The sequence below is a fragment of the Castanea sativa genome, chromosome 11 (assembly GCF_040712315.1).
Source record: "Castanea sativa cultivar Marrone di Chiusa Pesio chromosome 11, ASM4071231v1".
Classification (NCBI taxonomy): domain Eukaryota; kingdom Viridiplantae; phylum Streptophyta; class Magnoliopsida; order Fagales; family Fagaceae; genus Castanea; species Castanea sativa.
In genome coordinates, this window is record NC_134023.1 from 5,592,726 (window position 1) to 5,613,993 (window position 21,268).

At 33.0% G+C, this 21,268-nt stretch overlaps 1 protein-coding gene, 1 long non-coding RNA gene and 1 pseudogene across 2 annotated transcripts; all 3 read right to left on the bottom strand.

The window, feature by feature from the left end:
* Positions 1-204: 204 nt before the first annotated feature.
* Positions 205-8,436, bottom strand: LOC142617801 (TMV resistance protein N-like; annotated as a pseudogene).
* Positions 8,437-8,442: 6 nt separating this feature from the next.
* On the bottom strand, positions 8,443-11,580 carry LOC142617802 (uncharacterized). The gene is made up of 3 exons (XR_012841052.1): positions 11,563-11,580; positions 10,928-11,025; positions 8,443-8,461 (listed from the first exon to the last, which is right to left on the bottom strand). It is a non-coding gene; the product is annotated as an uncharacterized LOC142617802 (long non-coding RNA).
* A 2,345-nt stretch (positions 11,581-13,925) lies between these two features.
* Positions 13,926-20,748, bottom strand: LOC142615413 (wall-associated receptor kinase 17-like). The gene is made up of 4 exons (XM_075788161.1): positions 20,655-20,748; positions 19,486-19,582; positions 15,617-15,687; positions 13,926-15,097 (listed from the first exon to the last, which is right to left on the bottom strand). Exons 3-4 carry the CDS (start codon positions 15,651-15,653, stop codon positions 14,526-14,528), a joined length of 609 nt encoding a protein of 202 aa, XP_075644276.1. The 5' UTR covers positions 15,654-15,687; positions 19,486-19,582; positions 20,655-20,748; the 3' UTR covers positions 13,926-14,525.
* Between the last annotated feature and the right edge of the window lie 520 nt (positions 20,749-21,268).

Genomic DNA, 21,268 nt, shown 5'->3' on the forward strand with positions numbered 1-21,268 from the left:
TACTCTGAATATAAGTTGCAACTTGATACTTCATGACAAACCCCAATATATTATACTACTAAAGTTGACATGATCATTACAATTAATCCAATGTGTTGCCCAAACACATGAAAACAACATAAAATGTAATCTTAGAATTCTGTGGAATCTATTTTAATCTTAAATTTTTTTAAGACTTTGGTAATAGATTTGGGCCACAATACATTGACACAAAGGAATAAAAACAGCACTAGAATAAAAATGTGCAAGATTAGGAGTCCACTGTGTGCTATCAAAGGTAAAGTTCATAAAGCAGTAAGGAGCAATGGTTGTCAGAAGATGTGGCCTCCTCTCCAAACCCAAAACATCTGTCAACTGGTTCCTAATTCCTAAACATCTGAATGTCCTTCATCAGCTCGATCTGCCACCTCTCTGTCACTTCTATTCCAGCCCCTATAGTCCAGCTCAAACAATCAGGCAATGGACCCATCTCTATTTTTACAATCAAAACTGAATGAATCCCCTCCATTTCGTTCTTCTACCCTTGCAGCTCTCTTCCAGCAGGATTGGTTGCCAGTTGGAAGACTCTATAAAGGTCTGGACTTTGCTTATTTTGCTACTGTTGAGGCTTTCCTTTAGTTCTTAACGGTTAGCTACCTTGCACATAGAAATAAAACTTTTACCATGCATGACCACATTAGTGGCAGGGAAAGGATCTCCCTTGCCTTGTTCCTACAAGTTCAAATAGACCATAATTTAAAGACAAACGACACCTAGAAGTACTTTAAGTTCTTTAAATTTCCCCTGATATCCTTCTGCCAACTATTGATCCATGCCTGAATTGAGTAGGCTGAATGAAATCAGCTCTAATGGACAAAAAAGAAGAAGTCTTTTAACAGTTCCAGACAAATAAAACCCCTTTGCACACTTAAACATAAAGAAAACCATACTATATGGAAAGGACAACAAAGAAATATATAACTAGAATTCTAGTTTATTCATTTTGAACTACCCGTCAATGTGTCATGCCTTTACTAATGAGCTTGTACTTACGGAATTCTAAATAAGGACAACCCGGAAGCCTAGTTCCAAATGTGAGAAAGAACATGGGATAGAACAATAAATCTATATACCATTGGCAGTGAAAGCTTCCAGTTTCAATGTTTAATTGCTTTCAATGGCACATGATTTGCTTTTAAAACACCGACGAAGTGCTTTGTCTTGCCATTCTTTTTTCATACATTGAAATGAAGGAACCAAAAGCACAAGAAGAAAAGAGTATAAGATTCATAGTTCACTGTCTGTTATCCAAGCTAATGTTCGTAAAGAACTTAGGGGCAAGGGTTGCTAGGGATCAAGACTCTGCACGGACATCCATACACCTGTCAAACCCAAACATTTGTAAACTGTTTAATGTCCTTCACCACAGCCTCTCTATTGCCCAACTCTGCCACCTGCTTGCAAATTCTAAGATTTCTAATAGAGGGAAATCTCAAAGCTTGAAGATGCTATGAAGTAAGACTTGGACAAACTAGAAGATGCTATGTAATAGCCAATGTGGAACATCCGAAAAGCTGGAATATTTATTTTTGTCGTTTAGTTGATATGTGCCATTCTCATGATCCCTATTTCTGATTATTTTTCCTTTTAAAATTTTTTTTTGATTTATTAAATACAAAGACCTTCACATTTTATTAAGGGGAGGTTGTCATTTTGAATAGTTTGAAGTTAGAGGATGAATGGCATGTCATTTTATTAAGGGGAGGCTTTCCTGGAGCTTCTAGATCAATAATAGATTCTTTTGCTTAAAATTTGTGTGTTTATTTATTTATTTTTATGTTATTTATGATCCTCTTTTGATATTATAGCAATGGGATCACTTCTAGGTGTGATGCCTATCAATTTATATGTGAATAGCATTCATTTTACAAGCAGTGAAAAGGTACAATGTCACCTTGCTTGGTGTTAGGACCTAGGAGATTCAAAGGGGAATGCAATATCTACAAACAGCTTCTGCTCATGTATAATATGTATTTGACTTGAATGCATGCACATACAATTAATGGAAATTATTCTTGAAAATCTGTGGAAATTTCTATTTGTGGCAGTGTCTTGTTTATTTTGTCAATGTCCACAAAAGGATGTAAAAAGGAAGAAAAAGCTCATCTGAAACAACCAACCATGGACATGCACCTTCTCTATTTTTTCAGAAGAAGCTTGGATCCCCTGTATTTATTTCTCCTACCCTTGCAGCTTGAGTCCAACAGGATTGGTTGCCAATTGGGACACTCTTTCTACACTTGCTTATCCTGCAGCTATCAAGGCTTTTCTTTGTTTTTTGAACTGTTAGTTACCCTGCACATTGAAACCAAACTTTTACAATACAAGACCACATTAGTGGCAGAGAAACTTCACAGTTGTCTTGTTCCTATAAGTCCAAATGGACCATAAAATGGAGAAAAAAATACTATAATCAGTACTTTAAGATCCCCAAAACTCAGTCCCAAAACCAGGTTTCTCTAGATGAAAAGTAAAAAAAAAAAATGGTCTTTCAGTATCTTTGACTAAAAGGACTAAGTACTCAGATGCTCTCTCAATTCTGCCCTTACAAGAAGAAAATTCAATAAAATTCTCCAAAGAATGACAATCATTTTAGAAGGTAATTGCAACCTATAGTTTTGACAATCATTTTCAGGGTCTTCACTTATGGTTGTGCCAGTAAGATTAATAAAGGACCTGCCAGCTTGATTTTGATAATTCCTAGTATGCAACAACCAGTATCCTTTTTCAACCATATAAGCCCTAGATTTGGAATGATGCCTAATGAGCTTGTCATTAACAAAAACAGGAATTTGTAAAATCCTCTAAGAATCATTTTGGCAATAGAGCTTTCAACCTAATTCAGAATTCCACCTAAAAGACTAGCACATATGCCACAACATGTAGAGAACCTAAACAATTTCATTTGACATCCCTTTGCCTTTGGAGACATCCAATAAAAAGGAACTCTCTCTCTCTCTCTCTCTCTCTCTCTCTCTCTCTCTCTCTCTCTATATATATATATATATACATACTTGGATGTCTATGAAGGTAGTTGTAATGGTGTATTATCAATTGAATATGAAATGTATATCATCAGGCTAAAATGACAAAACAACAACGAAAATGTGACAACTTATACTCTAGACATAATGCATGAACAAAGATAACAAGTAGAGCAGGTTTACCTTCTCCAATTTTCGAACTTGTCTTCCTGCATGAGTCTAATTACTAAAAAGACAAATATGTGAAATGACAATGGATAGTTTGGCTTGGTTTTGATTTGAAATTAGTGTGGAAGGAGTTTAAACTATTTATATTAATGAGCAGTGTTACATATGAAAGGAGTTTAACTATTTATATTACAAATCAACTGGGCAATGCAAGTGATAGGCAAATACCAGCCTTTCCATTCAAGATTGACATTACATGTATTTTATTAAATTCCTAAATGTCGGAAAAAAAGAAATCAGGTGGAAACAAAATAAAGAAAAGAATAAAAAAATCTAATTTACTAAAAGATATGTCACTTTTAAATGAGATTAAAATATTATTAAGGTCTCACCCATGCCTCTGCACAAGCGTCACTATGATGATGAGGTGTAAGTCTGGGCCCAAGTCAACCCATGAGGGCATTTTGTCAAGCAAAGGAGAGGGAACTCTGCAAGACCTCACTCTTAAATTTCTCTCTCCTCTCCACACATTTTGCTTCCAATTCCATGCTCTGATTCAGTGTGTGTGTGTTTCACTTTGTGAAGTTTCTATGATTAATGAAAAATTGAAACGGAAGAAAAAAAATGAAATAGAACAATAAACGAGTACATTTGGCAACAAAAGCTTTCCAGTTTTCAAGCAGATTATTTCTTCTGCTTCTAAAACAACAAGAAGAAGCTTTTTGTTGCAATTCTTTGCTCATCCTAGTCCAATTGCTAGGAGTCTCATTGACAACTCTAATCAAACATATGGTGGAAAATCCATTAATATTTGTACACAAGAAAAAGATATTGTAGCAACCAACAAAACTTGAATTAAGAAGAAAGACAGTGACTTACAGAGAAAAAAGTTGATTAACCTTCAAGGTCACTTTCACTAGATTCTTGCCAATCACCTAGCTCCTCAGCACATTCCTTGTACTCACTTGACTCCTCACAGTTAGAGTTACCCTGGGCCATAAATTCTGTGAGCCTTTCAATCCTTTTCGGGTGAGGTTCGTAATTAGAGCTTCCAGCCCCATCACAGTCATCATGGGTTCGCTTAGCTTTGTAACATTGCTGCCACTGCCATTAAATTGTCAAAATTATGATGGGCAACATCTAAGCCCTCATAAAGAGTGATGTTTTTATTGCTTCTCTCAACCATAGTTCGGTTAAGATCTTTGATGTCTTTCATGCATACCATTCGCAACCCACATTTCTTTACCATGATTGCGGTTAATTCCTCCCTAAAGCCCTGACTCTGGGTTTCAATTTTAATTCTAATCTGACTGAATCCATTTGCATTACATTCCCACAATGCTTTTATGTCATTCTTCCCGTAGAATTGAGGAAGCAAATAGATTAGCCAAATGTGATCTGATAAAGGAACAATTTCTCCAGTGTTTGGTGCTACACACATTTCTTTTCCATTGGCTATCAAACGACAGCTTAGTGAACAGTCTTTGAGGATTTGGTTATGTGAATAAGAACAAAATACAACGCATACAACAATCCCCATCCACTCATTACACAAAAGAGAATAAGGTTCTTGTATACTAACTTTAGCCCTAATACTTTGATGCCTAAACCACCTTGGAATTTATTATCATTACGAAAAACATCGACTCATACAGCAATCCCCATCCACTCATTACACAAAAACAATGCCATAACTGTAGTAAAAAAAGTATCCCCGAAACCCATGTATGTTATTTAGAACAGAGCAAGAGAGAGGGAGCTGAAGAGACTGTATTATCATTGTGAAAAACATGTCAATGAAGTCTTGATTCACAGCCACTTCACTGCAATTTGAAAGGAAAAGGCCTCTCCCAAATAAAGAATTTGTTTGAAATAGATCTGGTAGTGTTTCTAGCAAGGTACAACCATATCCCGAAATATAAAAAATATTTAATGAAAGCTTTGGCCAAGATCGAAGACTCGTGCAATTGTCCACCTCCAAGCTTTTTAGAATAGATAGTTGAGTGATGCTTTCCGGAAGGCAACTAAAATTATTTCCACTTAGAAATAAATATTTTAATGAGAATAAGTAGCAAATATCATTGGGGATTGCATTGAGATTGCAATAACTTAGATCCAGTCTGGTCAAAGAACACAAACCCGATAAAGAAGTCGATAACAAGCCCATGCGATTGAGACTTCTCTGCTTAAATTGACTGAAGCAAGTTTTTTAAGAGTTTGAAAAAGAGCATTATAATAAGGCATAAGTCCGGTAGCAGTTCCACTCACATCAACCTCCTCTACACTTTTCTCAGTCACCAAGTTTTCTAGTAGTTTTGAGCATCCGGAAAGATTGAGATTTTTAAGCCACTTCATATTAAAAACGGTACTAGGAAGAGAAATGAGATTTTTGCAATGTTTTACATTCAATGAAGCAAGGCATGTTCAGTTCCCAATTGATGTAGGTAATTTTGTAATAGCAGTACCATCCAAGTAAAGTCTTGATCCACTTTCCATATTTTCACCAAACTCAGGAATTCTTTTTAAATTTGAGCAACCAGAAAAAATAAGGACCTCAACAGACTCCATTTCAAACTTGCTTGGAAGACTTCGGAGGTTTTTGCAACCTTTTAGATTAAGAAAAGAGAGTTTTTTACGAACTCCAATTGATGGGTGCAAAGAACGTAAATTTATACAATCCTCAAGAACCAATTTCTCAAGATTTAGGATTTTGTTGAAATCAAGGGTTTCAATCAATTTTAGTGATTTCTTCAATTGAATGAATTTCAAACTATCAAAAGACTGTAAAAAATCAAAAAGGGAAAAAATAAAAAAATTAGCTTCCATAAAAACTTACCATTTAATGAAACATAAAAAATAAAGTTGTATAAGGTACTTAAATTACCTTTTGTTGGAAACTTGATGGAAAATATTTTGCAGGGTATCCACTCCAATCAAGAAACCTCAAGGCATTAGGAAGATATTTGGGCTCATGCAAAAGGTGAACATTATCAAGAATGAGCAATTTGAGATCATGAGCTTTTGAAAAGCATTCAGGATTCCAATATGCCTCTCTTTGTTTATGCAACTTTATTACTATGCCTTGATTTGCCTTTGTTCCCTAACAATCATGAAGAGCACATATTAGTTAATTACAAAATGTAAGATTACTAAAGCCAGTCTAAGTTTACTCTTTTAAATAGAGTAAAACTTAGATACAATATCTTGGTGCAATTCATTAGGTTCCCCCAATAAAATTCAAACCCATAGTTGAGATGAATTTAATTATCTTTGAAAATGGTAACATTGTATTTTATTGTCAGCGCTATCAAGTGAATTTGATTTGGGAAACTAATATATTGAACCAAAAGTACTGTGTCTAAGTTTTCACCTTGAATAATATAATAGGGTACATGCTCAAGTTTTCTAAATAATTGCTTACCGTATTTTTTGTTAGTACATCATTAATGTCCTTAAACAACCATAGCTTTCCACGCTTTCTCGGCTCTTTAGGACACTCCTTATAAACTATGTTCTTGCCCATTTCTTGAAGCAAATCATGCATCCACAAGGTATGACCACAGTATTTAACAAGAGATTTATCAAAAAGAACCCCCAATCCAACATTTGAAAAAGATCAAGATAATCTACTATTTCTACTACATCATTTTTCTCCTTATGATTAAAGAAACAGGCAATATTTAGGAATATTTCCTTCTTTGTTTCATATAGTCCATCAAAACTTATTCTAAGTACTTGGAGAATATCATTTTCAGGAAACTGTTTTAGCCTATTTAATGTACTTTTCCATTGATCAATATTTCTACCAAACAAAAATGAACCCAAAATCTCAATAGCTAAAGGAAGCCCATTAGCATAATATACAAAATATTTGGACAACTTTAGATGATCTTTGGGAGCATGATCTTTTTTAAAAGCTTTCAAACTCAGAAGACGAAGAGATTCATCATGAGTCAATCCATTAGACTCGTATATTTCATCTACTCCCAGGGTCTGTAGCAAATGCTTATCTCTTGTTGTTATGATAACTCTACTACCTAAACCAAACCAAAAATGACTCCTTGCTAACTTGTTTAATTGATCTAATTGATCTACATCATCAAGAACGAAAAGAATTCTTTTATGACATAACTTATTCTTGATCACAAAAACTCCATCATTAACATCTTGTACACTCATATTTTCATTCAAAATTTGAAGAATGAGTTGTTGTTGTAATCGAACTAAACCATCTTTTTCACAAACTCCCCTAACATTAGCAAGAAAACAACAACTTTCAAACTTATTTGAAACCATACGAAAAACAACTCTAGCAAGAGTTGTTTTACCTATTCCTCCCATCCCCCAAATCCCTACCATGCGAACATCGTTTCACCCTAAATCCAAACATGACTCCAATTTCTCCCCTCGGGAAATTATTCCTACGAGCTTTTCAGTATTATCAGAGAATTCATGGCTTAATTTATGCCATAATTCTCCAACAATGTTCTGGATAGTTTGTGACTCAGGCCTACGATGAAGAGAAAAAAATATATGGTTAGTGTAAACCACAATAAATATGTTTAAAAAAAGATAGAAATTCAATTTTCTATTATTTTGATTGAAAATTAATTGGCTCAAGACAAAATTTGAAAGAACTAAATACATGTATTTAGGTCTAGATAAGGTTCAAATGCTACATATGAGGTGGGTGTTATGTGAATATTTGAAAGAATGAAATGTCAAATAGGATTACCTATCTAGTACATGCCATCCTTTGAGATTGGCTACTTCTCTCAAAGCAATTCTCCATGCTTGCACCTTCTCTATAGTCCTTGAAATGTTCTTCATGTTTAGCAAAGGCTTGGGCAAAAGTACCCATTTGTTTTCGTACAGTAGATGGATCCACATCATAAAAAATTGGTACAACCGTCATTTTCATCTCTTTCATGCACCCAATGATCTTTACAAGTTCATCCAAACACCATGTAGAAGATGCATAGTTTATTGAAAGAATGACAATTGCAAACCTTGATTTTTCTATTGATTTCAAAAGCTCTGGTGAAATAGATTTTCCTATCTCAAGTTTTTCCTCATCTCTAAAGGTCAAAATGCCCCTTTGTTTTAAGGCAACATATAGATGGTCGGTAAATTTATTGCGTGTGTCCTCACCTCTAAAGCTAAGAAAGACATCGTATTTCCATTGTGGCGTTGAAGAAGAAAATGATGACGAAGATGAGGCAGTTTGAGTGCTAATGGCAGCCATTAAAAATATATTGACAACTCTTGAACTACAATAAAGATTAAGAAAAAAGTACATTTAATTAAATTTAAAAGAGAAATTAAAGGAAAAAAAAAATTAGAAGAAGAGAACGATTTGATGGGGAGGAATACATCCTCTATATTCAGTCAATTCAACAACTCTTTTTTCCTTTTTAAACAAAGTAGGCATGCTAGTGCCCTTTACATCCAAGGATTGACGTTGGAAACTTAAAATTATATAATTGCATTTATCACTACAAAATAAACTTTGTGCTTTTAATAAAATTTTTCTAAGTATCAAACCTCTTGATCTTTATATTCAAGATGAGCCCTTCCCCATGTCAATGGATGCACTCATTGCAATCCTCACACCATTGACCAATCACAGCTAAAATCATGCATCCTTTTAGTTTTCCCAAGAAGAATACTCCATCTTTTTCCAAATTCTTGGCCCTCTAGTAGTCCCATAAGGTAGTCCTCTTTTTTAAAATCAATAAATAAATTTCTCAACTTTCCCTTTATTTTACCTTTTTAATTAAAGACAATGCATTATTCTCTCTAAAAACAAAAAACACATAGCATTAAATGATTCCCTAACATGCCAACAATTAGCTGTAACATAATAATAAAAATATTAAGAGAAAAATGTTTGTAATTTAATATTTGGTATAAGAGTAGAATAAGTATGGACTCATTTTTATTGTGTTTTTTGTTACATTAAAGTGGTCAAATAAGTAATAATAGTCACTAGAGTTTAACCGTGAATGGATGACATTATCTCTTACTAGAAACATATACCTTTCTGCCTGTATAACAAATAAATGTATAAGCATCAAGTAATTTCATTCAGTATTCTTTTGTCAGAGTCGATCTCACTAAGATCTTAAGTGAAAATTTATTCATTGGCTTGTTACATAGGATGATTTGGTGTCTCGCAATGGAGGTTGAAGTATTATAAAGATTATAAAATTAAAGTATTATTAATAAATAAAATGTCAAAACAAATAATTCGTTTAAAACAGTTGGTATAAAAGGAGAAATTCAAATATAAAACTAAAGGGAAAAAATGCAAACACCCATAAACAACTTTTATGTTCTTCCATCTTTCCTTTGCTTTATCATCATCCAAGTGGAAATTGAACTCAAACTAAATATATTTATAATAAAAATAAATAAACAGAGAATTCACAAGCATTGTATAAAAGAAGGGAGAGAACCTTGAGGATGTGGATCACGTTGTCAAGGAGAAGAGAGGCTCGAATGATTTGTCAGAAAAAAAGTGTGTGCTTAGTTTGAAGAAAAAAATTTAGCGAGAAAAGCTCTCTTGAGGAGGAAAATTATACTTGAATTGAGGAAAAGAGGTAGCAGTAGAAAAGTAGGTCTGAAATTACAGCAGAAGAGTAATGTAAAACTCAAGAACCTCCTGAAACAACACCAGATTCAATGTCCATTCACATCCTCTGCCTTGGGCATTTCTTTTTCTGAAACCAACTACTGTTTTTATTCATTATGTTATGTATAAATGTGTGAGTAAAGCCTCATATTGAATAATAAAAACAAGAGCGAATAATTAATATAACATAGTTAGGTCCAAACTCATAAGTTTATGCTTTTGGGTTAAATGGTATCCCAACACATTTCAATTGGAAGGTGTTATATTATGTAATTGCATCTTAATTTTTAAGATTAGGCATTGGGTTATGGAAACAAAGAGACATAGTCACATGCAAGCATGCACATATATAATAAGGGATTTCTCTCTAAACAGCCTGATTGTGCTTTCACAAATTGAACATGCCTTTTGCACTATTTATGATATCATCAGATTGAAAATGTAGTCTTAAAATTCAGTGGATTTCTATTGTGTTATAAAAAAATTATGACTTTGCTAATGGATTTGCACCATGAGCTATGCCTATAAAGGGCTTTCTAAGTTCACTATTGATCTTGCTTAGTACTTGCCCAAGATCATTTTTCCCATGGTGTGCATAAACAGAAGGAAAGTATGCTAAATTGAAACTATAGTAATACATGGGTTAGGCCTGGCAAAATTGGATTCTTGGCCCATCAATCAAACTATCAAATAGTTGGGTCTAGGTCCATGGTGTGAAGAAATGAATAAACCCATGAACTAAATAGTTTGTGGAAGTAGGCAGAAAGTCGGAAAACAAATCGACCAGGTATAGACATTATATGCATTGGGTTAAATTTAATGCATATAAGCAAACAATTATTTTTACTAATGGCAGTATTCATATGCAAAGCACTGCAGTCCAAAAGGTTTGGTTGTGCATCAGAGAGTTGCATCAACAAGAAGGAAGTTTTAAGTTAGGAACTCATGGGTTCAGCCAGACAAACTCAATTCCTAAAATATATTCTTTGTATTATTTAAAAAATATAAATGCTCTGAGAGAATAACAATGATTCATATGAATAAACATTTTTTTTGTACACTGACCAAAAGGAACAAAAACAGCACTAGAATGAAAACTTACAGAATTGAGGACTTGCAGCAGTGGTGGTAATGCTCAAAAGCTGCTTGAAACAACTTTCCTTTTTCCCTTCAATCTCAGACTGATTATTCTTCAAACAGCTGGCAAAAAAGCAAATGAAAATTATTTTAAACTCAAAAGTAAGACTGGAAGTTATCAAATTTATTTTATAAAAAAAATAAAAGGACATTCATAGAAAGCGCTCTTTTTGACATCAATTACACAATGTATTTTTACCAATTCAAACTAACAACTATGCCTCTTTATCAATTATAATTTTTATATAGAAATAGAATTGAAAGTTTGGAATTAAATTAAGTCTAAAAAAAAACTATCTCTAAAAATTATGATTTCCTCACAAAAATAAAGAAAGAATCTACTGCTACCCAAACACCATTTTATTTTTTATTTTTTAATAGTTAAGGGAGACATTTTGTATTTTGACAATCTCACAACTTCTACAAGAGGAAAAATTCAGTTAGAAAACAGGAAAACACAAAAAACCCAGAAATAAATTTTACTTTTCTCCCTCTTTTCCACTGTTTGCCCATCACTCAAACAAAAATTGAACACAAACCAAATATAAATTTAATAATATAATATAAAAAGAGACTACTGAATAAGAGAAGAGAGAGGACCTTGAGGATGCAGATGGATCACGTTGTCAAGGTCAATGAGATGAAGAGACAGAGAAACAGTCGAATGAAGAGGAAAACTATGGTGGGATTGAGAAATTGTCAACGTTGATATAATTGTCATTGGGAAGCTACAAACATATCCTCCCTTTTTTTTCTTTTTTCTTTTTTCTGAATATACAAACATGATTTTAGCTGATCTGGTGTGGTTTTTCTAAAGGACTAATAAGCTTTCAATTACTCAAAAGTCAAACATATACTATGCTTGGTATCCACATCTTCACACCCCATGATGGGCTACACTACTGGTATTTAACAATAATATCTCACAAACATTTAGAATCAATTCAAGTGAAAATGAACAACTAATAAAATATGCCCAAATTATCCAACTCCCCTACTTTTCCTTTTTTTTTTTTTTTTTTAAATCATGACATTTATTTTAAATTTTTTCATCAATAATATAATTTTTATTTTTAGGAAAAGATATTAGTTTTGTTTAAGTAGATTTTCATGTCCAAAAACTCTCAGCTCTCTACCCTTTGATGGGCCAAGTGAGAGTTTATAGTGGTGGAGCCTATTTTGGTTTAGAGTCGTTATTAATGGAAGAATCTGTCCTAGATCATAGCACAGGACTAGGTGGTAACTATAAGGAGGTAAAAGGAAAAATTGGTGCATTAGCGTTTGTCTCAATGGTACTTGATATTTCAGAAATTAAGTACCGTGTAAATTAATAGAAGTTACAGTCACATTACTTTGTTTTTATCCCTCTCCCTTTCTCTCTCTCTCTCTCTCTCTCTCTTCAAAGCTTAGGTATGACAGATTTCTGTAAAATTATGTGTCTTTCAATGACTCTTGAGTGTTAGGAGTACTTGGAATGTGGTGAGGAGACCTCAGTCAATTGGAAGGAAGGTTGCTAGAATTTGGAAACATAGGTTCAAATACTCTTTAAGTCATTGGATTTCTTGATTGTTGTTCATGGACTTTCAAAAAATGGGTTCAAATACTCTGAATTCTTATTTGTGTTACGTATCTGTGCTAGTTGCTCACTTCTTGAATGATTATTGGACTTTTCTGCAATGAGATTGAATGGAAATGGGTGCTACCAAATGAATTACATTGCTTAGCTATAATATTAATGCTTTACATTAAACTCTTTGTGATTCAACTTTTTTTTCTTTTTATATTAAAATTCTTGGAAAGAAAATCTTTAGAAGAGTTTAGTACTACAGGGAGAACAAGGTTGGTCCCTCTGCTGTTGGTCCCATCCTTCAATTCTCCGGCACCCACAAGGTCCGCCTCTCTCTCCGGCCATTGGCATTTTACGTTCATCTTTAGAAGGGTTTGAATGGATTCCCTGTTACATTCATGTGTAATTTTTAATAATAAAAAAACTCCCTTCATCACTTCTTTTGGCATTATATATTGTGGGAACAATTGAAGAAAAGAGAGTAAAATATAAAAGTGCGCTTTAAATACAGCAGAGAGAAAGTTCTTACAACAATAGATTGGAACTTTACATAAGAATTCGTTTCTGAACGAAATTGAAGCATCTGATGCGAGTTTTAGAGATTGGAACGTTATGCATGTTGGATTACTCTCTACAATTTTCTTATCTTTTTGATCAATCAACAATTGATTTAAGGTCCCAAGATGTCTTTTACTGACACTTCAATGGCATACTCAGCGATAATATGCTTGCCATATATATTCCATGCTTACTTCACTTCCTATCTTGCAGGTGATCTGCTCATCCTTAAACAGAATGAATAGCACCAGATCATGCTTCCATTTGTGATTAACTGCTCATCCTTAATAGGAAATAATACCACAATCTAGATTTGGTGGTTATCTTTAAAATGCCTTTTTATTTTTTTTATTTTTGTTTAGTTTTCACTCTCCAAAAAACTACATAGCCAATTTGTAAAAATGAAATCTTGAAAATTTTATCTAAAAACTATCATTTAAGATGCTCCTGCCTTCATTGGAGACAGATATAGTATAGGGTAGCCCACCAAGCTACCTTGCTCAAAATTTCTCTAAAATTCTTTCCATCAAGAGTCCTGCAATCCCAGTCCAGCGGATTGTGTCCCAATGATGAATATATATATATATATATATATATATATATATATATATATATATATCAGGTTTTTTGGCATCTGTTGATTTCAATTTTGTTTTCTTTAATGGAGAATTTCGATTTTTGTTTAATATTTTTGATTCTTAAGTTTTTTTCTTCCATAGATTTTTTTCACATGATTTTTTACCTAGTTGTATTACCTTCTCTAGAGTTTGGTATAGGGCATGATTTGGGATTCCTATGTTACAGTTACACTTACATTTTCTTTAAATTTATCAATATATCAAGAAATTGAGAACCCTGAGAATATGAAAATATGATAAAGTTTACTTTACAATCATAGTAGATAGTAAAATGGGCTTCTAATGCCAACAATGACAATTTAGTTACATGACTTTAAGGGTGTTTGAGCTGAACCAGTTTCATTATTTTGTTTTGACCTTATGAGATGTTGAATCCGCCTAAGCTCAAGCGTTACTTCTCTCATGGCCGGCCTCTCATCTCCCTTCTTCTTGATGCATCTCAATGCAAGCTCAGCGAATGCTTGAATATCTTCATTGCTTCCTTGGCTTAGCACCACATCGTCAACAATTTGTAATATGCGATTCTCTTCCATTGACAAATCAAAGTAATCTACCAAATTCATATGCCCTAGGAATGTTTCTATGGGATAATGACTTGTTAAGACCTCCACCAGTACAACCCCAAAGCTATAAACATCACACTTTTCCGTAACCTGCAGTGTCTCTAGATATTCCGGGTCTATGTATCCAGTGGTTCCCCCAACGAAACTAGCCTGAAAAAAGTCTTCTCCAGGTGCAATTGAAACCGATAAACCAAAATCTGATACTTTGGCAATCCAGGACTCGTCCAAAAATATATTTTATGATTTGACATTCAAATGGACTATTGGCCTTGGCCTACCATAGTGCATGTAACAAAGAGCATAGGATGTCTCAGTCACTATTCTTACACGTTCAAGCCATGAGATCTGGCAAGGAATTTCATTGCTTTGACCATGGAGATGATCAAAGAGGGTGCCATTGGAGATGAGCTCAAAAACCAACATGGGAATTTCAGTTTCAAGGCAGCAACCATAGACTGTCATAACGTTCTTGTGGCTGATCAATTGTTTAATTGTGACTTGATTTAGGAAGAAATCTACCACTATCTCAAAGGGCCAATGCATTGGAGGGCCCTTGACTTTAATAGCTACTTCCCGCTCATCTAGTGTTCCTTTGTAGACTGTTGCGATTACAGAGCCGATGATTAGATTAGGATCGTAGTTATTAGTAGCCTGTTGGATGTCCTTGGCAGAGAAAATCTTGATTGGCTCTATATCTCTACCTTGGTTGCAGGTGATCTGCTTTTCAAGTAACATTGCTCCATTGCGGATGAAGTATTCTTCTTTGGCCTCAAATAACTGCCTTGGTTTCTCCATCCTGATACTCTTCTCTGCCCATAGCATTATTTAAAAAGTGATTATCACTTCGTATATAGTTCTTTTCTACCAAGAACTAACAGTATGACAAATCAAGGGGTAGGTAATCTCCAAAATAACTTTAACTAGTTCCAGACTAGCGTTATGTGCAAGAAAGTTTTTAGCTTAACGTATGGAATGAATATAATTGTGTAGGATTTTTAGTGTTGGTTAATTTCATAACAAATTTATTTGTAATATTGGGTAATGTACCATTGTGTTATGTATGTCTGGAATAAAGTTCGAAGACTATGAAGACCAAATTGGGTTTTGGATAGAAGAACCTATTATGGAAATCACCAAGATGTTGTTTTGTTGGTTTGTTTTTTATTTTTTATTTTTTAATGTGTTTATCCAGACAAACATTATGATTTAAATCTAGACTAAGTAACTACCCAAATTAAATTGTGAATCTTGGTAGTTATGTCAAAACTTTCAAGCTATTTATCATTTTTTATTGTTAATTTGGAATTAAATACAAAATACTTTCTCACCTTTTATCATTCCCATCATGCTACGCCAGAGACTCATAGCTGCAGCATAAACTATGCAAGAAACTCTTTCCCTGCATCAACAGATAATAGTAAGCACATGTATCATTAATTTAACTAAAATTCGCTCCAAAACAAATGAGGACTTATCTCTGCTAATCATGATATATTTAGCCTTAACAAGAGTGTGGAATGAAATGAATCATCAAACAATTATATATGTACATGAACACGATGATAAGCAAAGTAGATAGTTACCTCTCCATATAATTCATATCAAGAGTAGAGGAGCAATCATATATATATATATATATATATGGAATTAAGAGTGAAAATTCTCAATTAGCTTCCGAGAAAGGCCACCAAAGTTTAGACCAAATACTCATCATGTTGTTGTAACCCCAATCATACCAATTGCGTAGAATTCGTAGAGCAAAGTTAAAACTATGGTTGATAAGGTCTTTCTTGATGTTTCTTGGGCGAGTGGCTTGAATTTTCACAAACCAAAGAAAAAATGTAAAAGTATTCAACTTTTGCCTGCCGACTATCCCTATTACATGCAAATATTCAGCCTTTTGATTTTGTAAGCAATGCAAAAGCAGTGGTGGAGCTAAGATTTAAGTTTAGTGGGGCAAGATTAAAAATAAACATAACCTTGTCGAGAATGTGGCCCTTAAAAGAGCTCAAATCTGGACTTCTGTAGCCAAATTCATTCGTTGATTCGTTCCATCGTTTCATGGAAAGTGGGCACAGCTGCTACTTTCTTTGGATTCGTACAAAAGTGATTATGAAGCACACACGTTTTGTGCAAGAAAACTCAAGTGCAGCCACCAGTACTAACACTAGGGGTGTACAAGGTTTGTTCGGTCGGTTTTGGAGAGGTTTTTTGCACCACACCTATAGGGTGCGGTTTCACCCTATGCTTAACCGCACCTCACTTTTGGAAGTAAAAATCCGGTCTACACAAGGTGCGGTTAATATTGGCGGCTCAGTGCGGTTCGTTTAGTTATAGAGTATCAGGTCTCAAGTCTCAACTATAACTTAAATTCAACCTGTCAAATTAAACCCGTGTTTATTAAACACATTAACACATTAATAAATCTAAACCTGTCACAACATTCTAAATCAAACACTCAATTATAAAATATCAAGTCTCAAGCATGGCAGCAAAATTAACATTAATATTTCTATCAACTAAAATCACAACATATTAGCATTGATATAATAAACTAAAATCACAACAGTATAATCAATCAATAGGATGATCAACAAAAAAATTTACAATCTTTGAACCCTAGAAACAAAATCAAACAACAAACAACATGAGTGAACCTTAAAAAGAAATATTATATATATATATATATATATATATATATATATATATATATATATATAAAACTAAAATCACAACAATATGATTGAAACTAAAAGCAAAATCAACACTAAAAAAAACATGAAAGTTCGACACAACAATACAAATTATACAACAGGGTGTACTGAAAACAAAATAAAAAATAATCCTTAAAACAAAATCAAACAAAAAAGAAAAAAAAAATCAAAAATAGTGAACTTAAAACAAATATAAATAGTATGAGAAATACCCAGGAACTAATTTATTCCTTTACTAGGCTGAAGCTGAATCTTTTAAATTACCCCTGAAATTACAAGAAAATAACGAAAAAAAAAATTAGAATCATTACTAGTTGTTGGGCGGGATTAGGGTTTGAAAGAAACATTATGTGGATGAGAGCAAAAAAGAATAAAAAAATGGTTAGGTCAGAGCCTGAGATTCTGAGATTGAGAGGGAAAAAAAAATTGCGTTCGACGAGATTAGGGTTTGGAAGAGAAATGAAGGTGGCTGATGAGTGATGAGTGAGTTCTGACTTTTGAGTTTGAGAGGTGAGAGTGTGAGACTTTGAGTGAAGGCAGAAGTCTGGAGAGTGAAGGCTGATGAGGAGAATTGAGAGTAAAAAGGAGAAATGATTAATGAGATTATGAGATCCATGGAAAATAAAAAATAAAAATCTTGCACAGTAATTGACAGGCATTCTTTTTGGCTCATTTCTCTCATTTGGACCATTTTGCATGAGACCTCAAACCTTAATACAAATTAGACTCCAGGCCATAATTTATTAAAAATACAATCATAGTACTAAATTTAAACTTAAAACTAACCAAACTTTAATCATGGAAACCATATTACCAATCATAACTAAAAAAGTGATGTTCCCCAATACTAATAGAAATTGCATAAGAAATAAAGTTAGGAAATTTAAAATATCTTTTTGACATTTCATTTAACCTTAAATAAATTTTAAAATCTTCAAACACTGTTACTTTTTAAAAATCTAATGAACGATGATACCTCTCATTTAACGTCTTTGTTATGCAAATCATCGGTTAGTAAATACATAATGGTAAGAAGCATTATAAATGAGATCATTAAAAAATAAAAAATAAAATTAATTAGCAACTATCATTATGGTGTAGTAGTCCATGGTTTAACACATCTAATGAAGTGGAATATATATATAGTTTACTTAAAGGTATATGTAAAGATTCACATTTTAGATATGTGTGTGTGCGTGTGTAAAGGTTTTAAAAAAAAGTTATATGTAAGGTTTTAAATATATATATATATATATATATATATATATATAATGAGATTACCAAAAAAATTTTATTACGCACAACACATGGGTTTGTGACTAGTTAAATAATAATAACAAGAGAAAATAATTAATATAACATACTTGAGCCCAAACTCATAAGTTTATGCTTTTGGGTTAAATCGTATCCCAACACATTTCAATTGGAGTCTCCAAGGTGTTATATTATGTAATTGCTTCTTAATTTTAAGATAGGGTATTGGAAGCAAAGAGACATAGTCACATGCAAGCTTGCACATATATAAGAAGGAGTTTCTCTCTAAACAACTTGATTGTTCTTTCACAAATTGAAGATGCCAAGAACTATTTTGCACTATTTATTATATCATTTGATTGAAAATGTAATCTTAAAATTCAATGGATTTCTATTGTGTTATGAATAAATTATGACTTTGCTAATAGATTTGCACCATGAGTTGAGCTATGCCTAGAAAGGGTTTCTTGAAGTTCACTAGTGATTTTGCTTAGTACTTGCTTAAAATCATTTTTCCATTGGTGTGCATAAACAGAATGAAAGTATGCTAAATTAAAACTCTAGTAATACATGGGTTAGCCCTGAAAAAATTGGATTCTTAGCCCATCAATTGAACTATCATATAGTTGGATCTAGGTCCATGGTGTGAAGAAATGAATAAACCCTTTAACTAAATAGTAACAGTTTGTGGAAGTAGGCAGAATGTCGGAAACCAAAACCGATCAGGTCTAGACATTATATGCATTGGGTTAAATTTAATGCATATAAGGAAACAACTATATTTACTAATGGCAGCATTCTAGAGACTTCTAAATGCAAAACACTGCAGTCCAAAAGGTTTAGTTCTGCATCAGAGAGTTGCATCAACGGCAAGGAAGTTTTAAGCTAGGAACTCAATGGGTTCAGCCAGACAAACTCAATTCCTAAAATATATTCTTTGTATTATTTTAAAATATAAATACTCTGAGAGAACGACAGTGATTCATATGAATAAACTTTTTCTTTTTTTGGTTCAATGACACAAACGATCAAAACCAGCATTAGAACGATGATGACAACAATGAGACTCCTTGATTACTCATTGAAGCCATTGGACATATGTTGGTAAAGTGATAACTAGGGAAATAACTAGGGTAGAAGAATATATTTTGAAGTGGATTTTTTCCTTCAAAGAGGAAGTAAAAGTGAGAAGTAAAAGAGATAGATGTGTTTGAAAAGTGATAACTTACAGAATTGAGGACTTGCAGCAGTGGTGGTAAAGCCCAAAAGCTACTTGAAACAACCTGGCCTTCCAACCTTTTCTTTTCCCAGATTGATTATTCTTGACTGCAAGTAATCATAATTTCCAACTAAGAAAAGAAAATAATCTAGTATTTCTACTACACTCTTCTAGGATAAACCCTTCCCCATGTAATTGGTTGTTTAAATGTTATGGGTCAAATCAACAAATCAATTCTTTTTCACTCAAAAGTAAGGCCCATGAAAATTTTAATTCCTTAGGTCATCACTTTTTGCTGGCATCTTTTAGGAAAAACCATTAAAAATATGAGCTTAGAGAAAAAAAGATTCATAGAAAGTCTCTTTTTGACATCAAATATATATATATATATATATATATATATATATGTGTGTGTGTGTGTGTGTAATGAGATTATTAACAAAACAATTAGAGATAATGGGATTGCAAGATTGGCTGTGGAACTTGATCAAACATGCAATTGAGATTATTAAGATATATGAAGTTGTGATTGGGGGGCATAAGGTTTTAGTAACGTTCATGTATTAATTATCTTTAGGAAAAAGAAAAAAAAACAATTGATTAATAATATAGAAAGAAATAGAATTGAAAATTTGGAATTTTAGTTAGTCTTTCAAAAAGCTGGTCACTTAAAATTATGATTATCACACAGAAATCGAGAAAGAAGCTACTGCTACCCAAACATTATTTTATTTTATTTTTTTATTTCACTTTCACATTATAATAGTAAGGGAAACAGTTTTTATTTGACAATCTCACAACTGCTACAAGAGGAAAAATTCAGATATAAAACAGAGAAACACAAAAAACCCAGAAATAAAATTTACGTTTCTTCTCCTTTTCCACTGTTTTCCTATCACTCATACAGAAATTAAACACCAACCAAATATAAATTTTAATAAATAAATAAAAAACAGAGAATTCACAGAGAGTATTGAATAAGAGAGGAGAGGACCTTGAGGATTCGGATGGATCAGATGAAGAGAGAGAGAGACAGTCAGTTGAAGAGGAAAACAGAGAATAGAAGAGAAGTTGTGGAGAGTATAAAATGTTGATATAATTGCAAGAGTGGAGTTGCTAGAGCCTAGAGAGATACTATTCAAAGCAAAGCTGTGAACATAAGCAGAACATGATAATTACCCAACAAGTGGACTGGTAGGAGATCCAATCTGTGTGGACTTTTGTGAAGGCTAAATTCCAAGATAGAAATTTCTTTGTAATGAAAAGTTTCATTGCAAGTATTTGCTCAAATGATCAGTTGAGCTAATATAAGAAGAAATTTACAAGTTTGGACAAAACTCAACATTGTACGAATTAGACGCAAGGCCATAATAATTCATTAAAAACTAATAATCAGTCAGTCTAATATTACAAAAGCATTTTAAATTACAACAATGTTTCTAAATAGAATGTTATATCTAAAGTAAAATATGCACATGTTTCTTCTTCTTCTTCTTCTTTTTTTTTTCTTTTTTTTTTTTTTTTTTTTGTGTGCGCGCATAGTAAAAGTGCAAATTACACTCCTAAAATTTGAAAGCTTTTGGATTTTAAACTTTAAAAATTTCAAAATTTAGATTTTACCCTTTGACGTTACATTCTATTTGCATTAGTAGCTCATTCATCTATATTTTCAGTTACATGACACACAAGCTAGCTTGTCATGCTATCATGTGTGCTTAATTCATCTAATAAAATAATGCCACATAACATAATGAAAATGACGTGACATTATTTTATTAAACAAATTAAACACA